This window comes from Hylobates moloch, unplaced genomic scaffold (genome assembly GCF_009828535.3).
Source record: "Hylobates moloch isolate HMO894 unplaced genomic scaffold, HMol_V3 SCAFFOLD_3, whole genome shotgun sequence".
NCBI lineage: Eukaryota > Metazoa > Chordata > Mammalia > Primates > Hylobatidae > Hylobates > Hylobates moloch.
This window is the reverse complement of record NW_026652278.1, coordinates 141,316,514-141,329,450: the sequence shown is the minus strand read 5'-3', so window position 1 is coordinate 141,329,450 and position 12,937 is coordinate 141,316,514. Positions and strand designations below refer to the sequence as shown.

The 12,937-nt window shown below is 47.8% G+C and overlaps 1 protein-coding gene across 6 annotated transcripts in view; it reads right to left on the bottom strand.

Annotated features, from left to right (window-relative positions):
• Positions 1-7,192: 7,192 nt before the first annotated feature.
• The window catches only part of DCLK2 (doublecortin like kinase 2), a 182,405-nt gene continuing 176,660 nt past the window's right edge, over positions 7,193-12,937 (bottom strand). For 3 of the 6 annotated variants that reach the window (XM_032148125.2, XM_032148133.2, XM_032148141.2), the window contains one exon: positions 7,193-8,599. In XM_032148125.2, coding sequence (XP_032004016.1) covers positions 8,372-8,599 — 228 coding nt within the window. In that variant the 3' untranslated portion in view covers positions 7,193-8,371. The remainder of the gene's footprint in view (positions 8,600-12,937) is intronic. The other 3 variants (XM_032148155.2, XM_032148145.2, XM_032148128.2) reach the window with 1 other exon arrangement.

The window sequence follows — 12,937 nt, the reverse complement described above, 5'->3', positions numbered from 1 at the left end:
CTTTGATCTCTATTTCTCTTGCAACAGACCTCAAGTGGTCCCTCTTTTTTTCCTACACACTCAGCTCTTCTCTAAAAGCAAGGATTTGGAATGAACAATTCAGTTTGACAGAAAAAGCTGAATAAAATGGCATCTGTAACTGAATTGTTGGAAATGCTTTTTCTGCTAAATTTTAAACATTAATAAAATGATTCACAAAGAAAAAAATGTCAAACTCTGATTCAGTCCTAGTTTTTTATCAATAACCAATGTGAGAGACCCTCCTGACTGAAAACAGGAAAATGAGCTTTCTTTGGCCAGATCTCTCCTCTTATTGAGACTCACACAAATGACCTAGACCTGAATCTTACAAATGCCTAGCAAGGAACTTTATGTACCACTTCATCTGAGATCCATCATCAAGAAAATAGATGGTGAAATGTGGGGGAGGGAAAGTACATTTTAGAACCAAAGAAATACCCAAGTTGCTCATAAATTAACTGATGAACATCTTCACTGTTAATATCATTAACTTATGAATATTACACTTCTTTGAAAACTTACTTAAGTGAACAATGGTAGAAGAAAATGGCAATACCTAAGTCATATGCCACACAAATGATACTTCAACCACCCTATTCTTAACAAGCCTAAAGCAAAGCTCCTCTTGAAACCTAAGAGAAAAAAAAAATCAGTATCTCCACTACCTTTATTGTTTTAAAAACTTAACTTACAACTAACGAAAATTAATTGAAACATAAATAGGCCGGGCGCAGTGGCTCACGCCTGTAATCCCAGCACTTTGGGAGGCCAAGGCGGGCGGATCACTTGAGGTCAGGAGTTCGAGACCAGCCTGGCTAACATGGTGAAACCCTGTCCCTACTAAAAATACAAAAAGTAGCCAGGCTTGGTGGTGGGTGCCTGTTAATCCCAGCTGGGAGGCAGAGGCAGGAGAATTGCTTGAACCTGGGAGGCGGAGGTTGCAGTGAACTGAGATTGTGCTATTGCAATCCAGCCTAGGTGACAGAGTGAGACTGCATCTCAAAAAATTATATTATTATTATTATTAAAAAATTAAATATTAAAAAAGTAACACTTCATGAAACAAATAAGGCTGGCATCAACACAAGGGCTTCTTAATGACAGAATCTGTTCAGTAACAACATCTACAGTTTATTCAATATTTACTTATTCAATTCTAACTCCTTAGAAAGGCTATTACTTTACATAAATGTAAACCAGTTAAGAAAAGAAGTGAAAGTAGAGGTGTTTTGGGGCTGGAAATGAGGGACCCACAACAGAGGGAGCAGTGCGTATGCACAGTGAGTGGATGCGGCTGGATGGGCTGTGCTTGGTCCATGTACAGTAATTGAGGGCTGGTTTAAAATGCATTGCCTCCAGAAATTAAGATTTTCCTCCCTGACATATTGATTCTTACTGAAATATAACCAATCAAGTCCCTGAGATGCTGTCATTTAAGAAATACCATTAGATCTGTGGGAGAAAGTAGGAGGGCTGAGAGACAACATGAACATCTGAAAAACGTCGATAGAAACGTGTAGACAATGCCCTCTCAGATGACAGCATCTTACTCCCAAAGTACACCAAAAATCAATGTTTTCATAAATTACTTCAATAAAAGAGCTATTTTCTCCATTGAGAAACATCACACCTCACTTCTGCTTAGCATACACAACAGGAAGATTCCGAGTGTCTTGCATACGAATCACGAGTAGCCAAGAGCAGGGCATGAGGTCAGGAACTGACAACGCGGGGTTGCCCTTTCCACGCGCTCTAAGAGCAGCTGAGCCAGAGGGTCGGGGCCGACCACACACTTGGTGTCACGTGTCCTCCTACGCCTGTCAGAGGGGCAGTGAGATGGCAGTGGTTGTGTGAGTCAAGCTTGCAGGACATGGTCAGGGAACCTGGGATGCAGCCCCACTGCACCTACTTTGTACCTTTCTTAGCAAATACAACAGCTTGCAGCAGCTTAGATCCACCATGAGAGGTGGCTGAGGTAGAGATTTTCACTGAGTTTCTTTGATATCTTTTTACTGGCTGTGATCTCAAGAGCTTCTAGCCATGCAAATCATGGGCCTGGTTTCGTCCTTTCTACTGTGACAGTCCTGCCCCACTCTCCATCCCTGCTAAAAAAAAAAAAGACAGCTGACCCCATGATATAAACAGATTCCTCCTGGATCCAGATGCAGAAGTGTCTTTCATTTAAAAGCTGGAATAACCCACCACTGAGCTAGGTGGAGAAACTTCACCAGTTCCTGGTGTGTGTTCATTATGGATTAGCCCCATAGCCCCACATGAAATCACATTAGGCCAAAGTATGTTCACAGACAGAAGCAGGATGTAACTTTAGTCTCAAAATCTGCATAACCTATAGATGAGCAAATGTGCTAGTACCTCCACTTGGCTATTTTTGCCCTACCACATGGAAGGAAATCGTTTCCTACTTCAAGCAGGACCCAGCCCAGCTACCCCCGTTTTGTGTAGCATAAAGTTGAACCACTGTTAATTCTGTAGGCTTCACAAGTTATCCTTGCAGAGGAAGGAGGCTGGGAAGTTTCAAAATTTCCTACTTGTAAGAAGGAATGGCAAGACCATAAAGTAGCAAATACATAAATAGCCAAACAAACCATTTTAAAGTTCTACTTCCTCTCAGGTGAGTGGGAGAAAAATCTTTTGGATTTTTCTTTTAGGTAGACTGGAAAAGTTGAGTCCATGATGAACTTCTTGCATGCTCTATAGTCATAAGATCGTTAAAGACCCAAGACTACTGTTAACACCACTGACACATCACTCCCAGCCCGGGCTGCTATGAACCAGAACTGCAGACTGCTCAGAGCAAGGCACATCACATTTTTCTCTCTAATGAAATGAAGGGTGGTTTGGCCTTTTAGGCAAGCAATCTGTTTTGAGAGAGTTGGGCTCCTCCAGCAAGGTTAGAAGACAAACTGTGAATGCTCCTATGAGATCTTGGCAATCTGTGCCAGAAACATGAAGTGAACTATTTTTCTGTCTCAAATTCAGTAATATTTTTCCTTGCCAAAACCAAGATTCCAGGGAGTTGGGCAGGCTTGTCACTTCCTCATACCTGGCAGGAAGCTGGCTGCTTTGTAGCTTTGGCCTTGGATAATTTGAAAGACATCCCCAGAACTGACTTCAGCCTCAACACAGGCAGGCATCCAATCACTCCTCGCAATGCAACAGACTCAGCCTGCCTAACGGTGCTGGAGGCCTGTAGTGTGCCCAGCTCCGCCCAAAATGAAGGGGCATGGTAGGGGCCAATGACTGTCTCTGTACCTAATATATGCTTTTCTTCCCCTCAGCCATTCAGTGCTGGCAAGGCCTTCCCACAGGTGTCTTCGAGTTCAAGGCTTTGGTTTTTAACTTAAGATTGCCCCTTAGAACCCCCTGGCCAAGACTCACCAAAGTTGCACATGTCAGCCTCCCTCTGGAAAAACCATTCTCTGACTTTGATCTAAATAAGTGCCCCTACCCCGATAACTTCTCAGCCACTGACAAAGTGGTAGAAAATGAAGGGTGGTTTGGCCTTTAGGCAAGCTACCTTTTTTTTTTTTTGAGACACAGTTTTGCTTTTGTTGCCCAGGCTGGAGTGCAATGGTGCAATCTTGGCTCACCGCAACCTCCGCCTCCTGGGTTCGAGCGATTCTCCTGCCTCAGCCTCCTGAGTAGCTGGGATTACAGGCATGCGCCACCACACCCAGCTAATTTTGTATTTTTAGTAGAGACGGGGTTTCCCCATGTTGGTCAGGCTGGTCTCAAACTGCCTTCCTCGGGTGATCTGCCTGCCTCCGCCTCCCAAAGTGCTGGGATTACAGGCATGAGCCACCGTGCCTGGCCAGGCAAGCTATCTCTTTTGAGAGAGTGGGCTCCTCCAGCAAGGTTAAAAGCCAAACTGTGAATGTTCCTATGAATTCGCACCCCACCTGTGTCTTACGCACGCAGCACTCCTAACACATCTCTGACCGCCAAAAGAGGCAACCTTGTCATGGGGCACCTGCCCTGCCTGGGGAAGCTCTTGACCATTCCATTTCCTTATTTATTAGACAAGGATATTTGTATCTATCTCTTAGGGCTGTGGCATATCTCAAGTGAGATAGGATGAAATACTCCATAAGCTGTAAACTTGTGTGATTGTCATAATCTTCTTCTTTAGAAAGCAGCTGATTCTGTGACTGCGCTGCTCTGTTACTAGAATCTTACTCTCACTCTGCCCTCAAATCTGACCTTTTGTGCCCCCTACCTGCTGACCTCAGGCTGACCATCCAGAGCAACTAAAAGAAGGCTGTGCCCTTCTACGGAACAGTCCTTTACACAGCCAAAGACATCGAGCAAATGTGCCTCGACTTTCCTCTTACCTCAGTTTTCTCCACCAGTCCTTGGCTGCCAGGATTCACACCCCCTCGCCACTCCAGCTGTCCTATGTCGGGTGATCATTGCTTTCTCTGCACCACATGCAACAAGGTCCCCAGAACAGAACTCCATCCCCAGCTAGCACTGCCTGGGATCTGCCCATGCTTAGCTAAGATTATGCTAATGTTCAAGCAGCTCAGTTGGCTCCTAATGACTGGGTGATCACTGAAATCCTCCAGGCCCAGATCTTCAGCCGTGCTGCAGGCCAGGGCCTTGCCTCGGGTAGTTACAGAATTGAATCACAGCATTTCACACTTCACTTCTACGCCATGGGTTCAGATCAGTATCCTCACCTGCTGAGATCCTTTTAAATGAGTCCATTCCATTAAAAAACAACAACAACAACAACAAAAGAAAAACAGAAAAGCATTCTTTCTAAGATGTTATTCACATCATATGGGGGGGAAAAGAAAAAGTTAAGAACAAAGACTGAAGCTGCAGCTGGCTACAGAGCTGCCCTGTCCAGCATGGTAGCCGCTAACCATGTGGCTGTTCAACACTTGAAATGTGCCCCATCCAAACTGAGACGTGCTATAAATGTAAAGCACACCAGAATTCAAAGGTTTAGAACAAAGAAAGTAAAACATCCTAGTGATTTTATGTTGATAACATGCCAAAATAATACTTTGGATGTATTTAGACATATTAGGTTAAATATACTATCAAAATTAATTTCACCTGTCTCTTTAAAAATAATTTTAACATGATACTAGGAAATGCTGTCTCCTGTGGCTTGCATATTTCTGTGGGACAGCAAACTTCTAGAGATCTTTCTCCAAGACAACATCAATCAGCACTCCTGCTTTCAACATGGTGAATCTGTCCTGAGCTGTCTTCACCATCTCCTAATTCACATTTCACCATTTTAGCCATGAAGATATTCTGGGGGAAGTTTTGCCAAATGCCTTCAATTTATATATTCAATACATTTCTATCATAGCAACCTTTCTGAAAAGAGGGTGAGAGGAAGAGAGAGAGAAAATGAGAGGCCGAGACTCAGCCCAGCTCAAGTAAGGGAATCAACATGAAACAGCCCACGCCATTCTCTCTGTGCAGGATTTGAGGAACCCAGCGGTTAAGTACCTATATTTAATTTAGATTCTGAGACAGAATTACAGTTTAATAAATGTTTGCTAAACAAGTGGGCAGATGAACAATCTGCCTGTATCAGAACCTTTATTTAGCTCCTCCCCTCCAGGCCTTGATTTAGCCTTGGATAGACAGGGTCCCCCCGCCCCGCCCCCAAAAAGAACATGCACTTTAGAGTCAGCAAAAGCTAACACTGCATCGTGGCTCCACCTCCTGCCAATTTTATGACCTTGGACGTGTGACTTGACTTCTTGGTTTGCTCCCCTAGAACCACATACTTCTGTAGGTTTTCCTGGAGTCATAACCATTTTAACAGGATGGCTAGGCAGAGCCACCCCTGCCAGTTCATGCTACTTCCGGTCTCCATCCTTACAGAGGGCGGAGGCATGTACCGACAGGAAGAGGCTCCTGCATCCTGACAGTGACTGGCACTGCCCGGCCACTTATTTTGTCTTTAGCAGATGTCTTTCTTTGAACCTCACAGTTCGAGGGAGGGAGATGGGCTTGGGGCTCAGATCAGTGCCAGAGGCCTTGTTCTATCACTGTTTGCATTTTTCTCCTTCTTCCTTTTATTAGCTCTTCCCTTCCATTAACAAAAATATTTCTGTTGAAAGCTATGAAAAAGTTTGTCCTGTAACCAAAGAGGAGGCACAAGCAGAATGGTCTAGACCTATACATCACTGCTTTTTGAAACTGTCATCCTTCTGTAGCCTGACCCTGCTACAGCTGTGGGTCTAGGAAGCCCACCGCCCACTTCCCCGGCCCGCAACCCACTGCACCTTGTGGCCAACCTCTGGACTTGATCAGGGGTCGGCACCAGCCCAGAACTCATTGTATCGCCTGGCCCATGAGATTGACTCATTCCTTCCAGCTACTTGAACTGGAAGATCCAGAGTCAAGTTAGATGGTTTCAAGCCCTGGGATTGTAAAGCCTTGAAAAGTTGGGGACAGAGGCAGTATCAGGGTAACCTGAACCACAGGTAAGTGGGTACTACGAGGGGACAGAAACAAGAGTCTTGCAGAGAAAGCTGTAGCTGACAAGGCACTGGAAAAAGCAGACAGGAGACCACACAACCTCAGAGAGAGACAGGGGAACAACTGCCCAAACTCTCTGCCTTTCCTGCTGCTGCTTCATAAGGTTCCTCTGTTGCACACCAGGCACACCATTTGAGCTTTTGTGATGTGTCTTTTTTTTGAGACAGGTTCTCACTCTGTCACCCAGGCTAGAGTGCAGTGGCATGACCTCAGCTCACTGCAGCCTCTACCTCCCTGGTTCAAGTGATTCTCCCTCCTCAGCCTCCTAAGTAGCTGGGATTACAGGCATGCGCCACCATGCCCAGCTAGTTTTTCTATTTTTAGTAGAGATGGGGTTTTGTCATGTTGGCCAAGCTGGTCTTGAACTCCTGACCTCAGGTGATTCACCCACCTTGGCCTCCCAAACTGCTGGGATTACAGGCCGGAGCCACCACGCCCATTCCACACCTGTAACCAGACAAACTTCAACCAAGACACATTTCCATGTGTGCTCTCCCCAAGCTTCCTCTTTTCCCTGGGTGGCCCTGAGACTTTGCAAAACAGCCACTGGCACCCGCTGGAACCCGGGCCAAGGCGAACTTTAATCCCACACATCCTTGGCCAAACAACAGCACAGAAACCTTTGCCCATCCCTGATTACTTTTTTTCAAGAGGGAAAAATTTATTGCAGGTTGGGTACACTTGTAAAAGGCAAAATCTAACAATGAGAACGAACTATAGGGCTCACCAGTTTAGAAGATGAGCAGGTAAAACAAATACACAGATTATATACAATTATTAAAAAGAGCAGGATGGTGGACAAAAAGGAAAAACTGCCAGCAGCCTTCCAGAAGGTTCACAAAGTATATCCAGGGAGCACCTTCCCACCCAGTCCTGGCTGCTTCGGGCACGCCTCCTCCTGTGGTTACCTGCCCTGCTCCAGATGAAATGCAGATGAGGAAGCAGGTACCGGGCTCAGAAGTGGAGCTCGTTCTGCTCTGCAAGTCACTGGCTTGCAGAGAAGCAGCCGCTGGGTGCTGCATGCGCCAAGCCTCTCATTAAAAAACCCAGAGGGCAGGTTCACGGGCATTTCCTAACACACGTGTGGGAAGAGCTGGGGGAAACCCATACCGCCCAGGGAAGAAGCGGCTTCTCCCATCGTCTGTGTACAAATGAATACTGAGCATTGTCTCTGGTGAGCCCAGTGCCCCAAGCCGAATGGCTAAGCCCACCGCACTGGGCCTCTGCGCGCTTCTCAAAGCCTGCAATCCGTGTCCAATGACCAATCGTCCTCTCAGGCGCTCACTTCTTCTATTAGAAAGCCAGTCCTCTTAGCCCCCATATCACCTCTCACAGGTCACCCACAAAAGGACAAATGCAATTCTACGTCTTTCGTAAAAAAAAAAAAAAAAAACAGAGAGAGAGAAAAGAAAGGGAGTGTTCTGAGTCTACTTAAATAAGGAAAAGGCCTTGGTTCATCCAAAGTGTTTCTATAAAAATGCATCGAATGCTGGAATAAAGTTGCACATTCTCCTGGTGAAGCTGTAAAATATCCAACAAACTGAAAATGACTGGGGATGATCTGGAACAAGTCTCTCCGAACAGCTGTTGGCAGAACAGATGCGGCCTTTGATGCCTCCAGGAACCAGAAGGCAGAGCCCAGAGCACCAGGCCAGGCTCCGGCACGCTGGGCTCCGGCTCCCAGGCAGCCTGCGGAGGACCTGCGAACTCAGGTGCAGGCGGTGAAGAGAGGGAGGCCTGCAGCAAGGAGGCCGGTGAGGCCGAGCAGAGGGCTGGCTTCCTGGGCAGCAGCAGGCAGCTTCGCCCGTCTGCAGGAGGCTCAGTCTCGGTGGCGGCGCCAGGTTCCTGCCCGCTCACCATCCGTGGCAGCGGGAGGACAGTGGGGGGTGGGAGATTCCGGAGGGGTGGGGGCCGGGACTGCTTCCCCAGGCACAGGGGTCTCCTCCACTGAGGGAGGAACTGGAGAGATGGGCTCTATTCCAGGCCTGCCGCCGTCTTGACAGTGCTTGCTGCAGAAAATCTGCCCCTCCTTATCTAGAGCCGTGTTCTGAGGAGGAAACAGCAGAGACAACATATTACCCAGGCCCAGGCTCGGGTCCCAGCTGCCACGAGCAGAGAGCACGACAGAGCATGCATGGGCCTCAGAAACAGAAAAGGAGAAATAACACCAAGCTTCTAACAGAAGCATCACAGGAGAGCAATGGTTTCGGGAACCTACCAGGGGAAGAGGCCGTCCTTGGCCTCTGCTCCTACCCTGACCCAGGCTGGCAGCCCAGGACACACTGGATGTCTGTTGTCTTCTCTCGCTTTGGGCTGTGCCTGGGTTCTCACTGCTTCAGCCCAAGCCCAGACCTTAAGCTCCAAATAATTCTGAGACAATAAGCAAAACTTACAAGGGTGCTCAGTCTTAGACGGTTTACTTTTCCAAATAAAGTTCTCTGTCACAGATTGTAAAGTTACCCGCATGTCCTGTGAATAATTAGTCATCCTAACAACCTGAGATGCTGTGAAGCCTATAAAAGGCCCAGGAATTGTATGGAGCCACATTTATTCTTTTTTGAGATCCTCCATGATCTCCTCACCTGTCTTCTCTTCACGTGAAGCAAAGCTTCCTTATCCTGACACATCCTGAAAGTTTTTAAATCTGCTCAGCTCTTCAAGAAACAGAAACAGCCACAAAGATGTGAGGCAGTCACCATGCGTTCTAAGCCTGGCTAGGGAAGGGACCCTGGTCCTCCTTTCTCCTTCTCTATTTCCTGCTTGTCCAGGGAAGGCCGTCAAGCTGCCATCTCACTGGGCTTCCCAAAAGTGAAGGAGATGGCAGTTCCCAGGCATCTTTAGCTGAAAGGGACAACTGCCAGGAGGCATTTTGTAATCTAATTACCCTGGGGAGGGAGAGGGGAAAATGCACTAGAGATTCTTTCAGTACTTTAACAACAACAACAACAAAAAAAGCCTGGAGAAAATAAGAATCAACAACAGGGCTTTCTAAGATGAACTTGGGTGGTGGCCTCCAGGGCACCTGGGGCCACCTGTGGAATGGCTGCTTCTCCATAGGCCCTGCCAAGTTCAAGCTGAACAGTCATCTATTTCTGGCCGGGTGCGGTGGCTCACACCTGTAACCCCAGCACTTCCGGAGGCCAAGGAGGGAGGATCACTTAAGGTCAGGAGTTTGAGACCAGCCTGGGCAACACAGAGAGACTCCAACTCCACAAAGAATTTAAAAATTAGCCGGGCATGGTGGCATGCACCTGTAGTCCTAGCTACTTGGAGGCTGAGGCAGGAAGGTGGCTTGAGCTCAGGAGTTTGAGGATACAGTGAGCGAGGATCACACCACCGCACTCCAGTCTGGGCAACAGAGCAAGATCCCGTCTCAATAAACAAAACTCCTCAAACCCCTACAATTTCCAAGGACAATCTGAACTACCTGGAGAAAGGGTAACTGCGGAAAACTCCACTAAAAGATGCTCCCACCTACATGGGAAGCAGAGAGCCAGCATACAGGTCTTTCCTACCACAAAATGTCTCCTGGGTACAAGAAAATAATCCCCCTGTTATTTCTCCTTTTCTCTTCCTGTCAGAAGCACAGGGGCATGTGTGGCAGAAGGCAGGCTGGCAGTGCGGTTAGTACATACCATGGCCTTGGACCTAGCCAGAGGGAAGCAATGCAGGCGGCGGGAGAGGCAGGAGAGAAGCAGGGACAGAAACTAGACTTACTTTCAACAGAAGCAACACGAGTGAAACAGTTTTGTCTATCTTAAATTAAGGCAATAAACCCAAATCCTTCCCCAACTTCCCCGTGAAACAAGGCATAATCCCCCAGTGAGGAAGGCAATGCCCTTGAAAACGTCCCTTCTCAAGTCTGCACCGCAGGCGCCAAGTGACAGTGGCTTCTCAGCATTCCCTTCCCACCACAAGATGGTCTCTCCTGGACTCTGCAGCCGGGGCGAGCCCCCCGGGTTACATGGGAGGCCGTCCTACGTGCACCCTGCTCTGTCCTTTCTTCCGCATGCTAAGGACAAGTCCAAGAAAACGGAACTGTAATCCCACACCTCAGCCCTGCCTGAAACCAAGACCTCGCCCATTTAAATTATCTTCTCTTATCCCAAAGGCTGGCTGAGATTACACTTACTGATACAAACTCATCTTTCGAAATGCAGCTGGAGAAAGAACAAAAGCCTTCAGGAAGGTACCCATCTTAAGCTGCTCTTTCCAAAAAGCCACTTTTCACCTAAGTGGGAAACAGCATCGGCAGGAGAACTACGGGACTCCTCCCGTGCTCTCACCAGCTGTTGGTCTGGAAAGGCAGGCAGTGTGGCAAGCTGAGAAGTTTTAAAATAAAGTTTTCCAGAGGTGTGCTTGGCTGGCTGGAAAGGATGTGAGTAGGTACAGAAGACCCACACCAGTAAGCAGCTGAGAGCCGGACAGTGGCATCAGAAACTGAGACAAGCATGCAGGCGTGAGAGGGGCTGAGGATGGGCGCGCTGGTCGGGCGCAGTGTGGTGAATACCAGGATTCTGCTTCAGGCTCTCCCACTGTCTCAGCGGGGTAAAGAAGGAAACTCTGAGGTGCCTCTCAAACTGTCAAATCAAACTGTCAAATGAAATGCAGATAACACCATCAACTTTACTTTTTTCACCTTTATGTACCAATTCCTAGCCCATAATTTTCTCACTGAAGCCTCAGGGCCCAACTCTGGGGATGAGAACACTAGGGTGACAGCAGATGGGAAGGTCCTATCTGTAAGTTGTCTGATGATTCAACCTCCAGACGGTTGACACTATTTCCGCTATCATTTGTATCTGCAGAAAACCAGGTTGGCCCCACAGTCTCAGTTATGAGGACATATGAGTACCAGGGAGAGTCATTTTGAGGTTATTTTTAATGTAAAAACACTGAAAACTGTTCCCGAAGACAGGACGCACGGTGACGTGAGGAGAATGAGGACGAGGAGGAGGATGAGGAGGACGAGGAAGACCATACAGCAGCATCGCAAGTTCCCCCACACAACCATGCCCCGGACCGGGTCCCGTGCCAGGGGAGGATCAGCAGCAGGCCTTCCCCTCCCGCTTTTGGGGACAGCCCAAAATTCACAGGCTGGTATTTTGGCCATCGAGAATGGGTGCCACCAGAGGCAAGCCTGATTGAATTTCCCTGTAGGTACTGAATGGGATCATGACATCAGCAGTTCCTCTGAGCTAACAGCCTGCAGAGTTGTGTAGGGAACATGGGGTTAGAGGGGACACCCTGCCAACATGCGCAAAATGACAACTGAACACACGTAAACACACAACATTTACAATCGCCATCAGAGCTGCAAACAATAACGCGTTGTTCGTTCACACAAACACCCTGTCAGAGCCCAGGGGTTTGTCTTTTGACTATTGAACTCATCGGCAAATGGAAAATGGTATTTGTAAACCACACAACATAGGTTCTGTCTGAGGGGGTCTAAGCGTCATCATCCAGGACAGAGCCCGTAGAACAGCTAATCATTCCAGAACGTCAGCTGAGAGCCAGCCATAAAGAGGCTGGGCACAGGCCTACGGCCACTGATTCCTATCTGGGCCCCTGAGTCAAGAAGTGACCCCAGCAATGACTCCCTTCAGTCTCTGAGCAAACTCTCCTAAGCCCCGGGCACAGGGCGGTTAAAGGTTCTTCCTCTCAGAAGACTTAATATGGTTATTAAATTTCGATCCCAACCAATCTCTCTTCTTAAGGTTTTTTCATGACACGTTGAGTATGCCAATTTTTAATGTTTTATTTTTCTAAATTTTCCAAGAAGCTGCCTTACAACACAGTGCACGGCGAGGCTGTGTACCACTGAGCCCATCCATCAATGCTAGCTCTCGCAAGGGAATCGCTGGAAACATTCTCATGCTGTTGGCTCAATCAAGATGGTTCTTTTCAAAGTGTCTAAGCTGTAATTCTTGTGACAACTCTGACTTTCTCAGGCTTTCAGCAAAACACTGCTAAAATTCAAGGGAAACCACAACTCAAAAGGCCTTCTCACTGCTTTGGCACAGAGCGCCCCCAAAGTCCTGCAAGCCATGAAAAGACTCAGCTTGCACACCCAGGCTCTGTCTGGAGAGGGAGAGAGGGAGAGCACACTTTCTGGCAGGGGAACAGCTGGGGAGCTGCAAGGACACACAGAGGGTGGCCACATAAACACAGCCGCCCCTGGGGACAGAAGAGAATGACAGCCCAGTGGGTGCTGAGAAACTGGTGGATGCTCAATCCATATAACAGAGTACTGCACGCTTGTGGGGGGTGTGGGGTGTGTGGGGGTATGTGAGGTGTGTTCGGGTGTGGGGTGTGTGGGGTGTGTGTGGGTATGTGGGGGGTGTGGAGGTATGTGGGGTGTGTTGGGGTGTGTGCAGTGGGG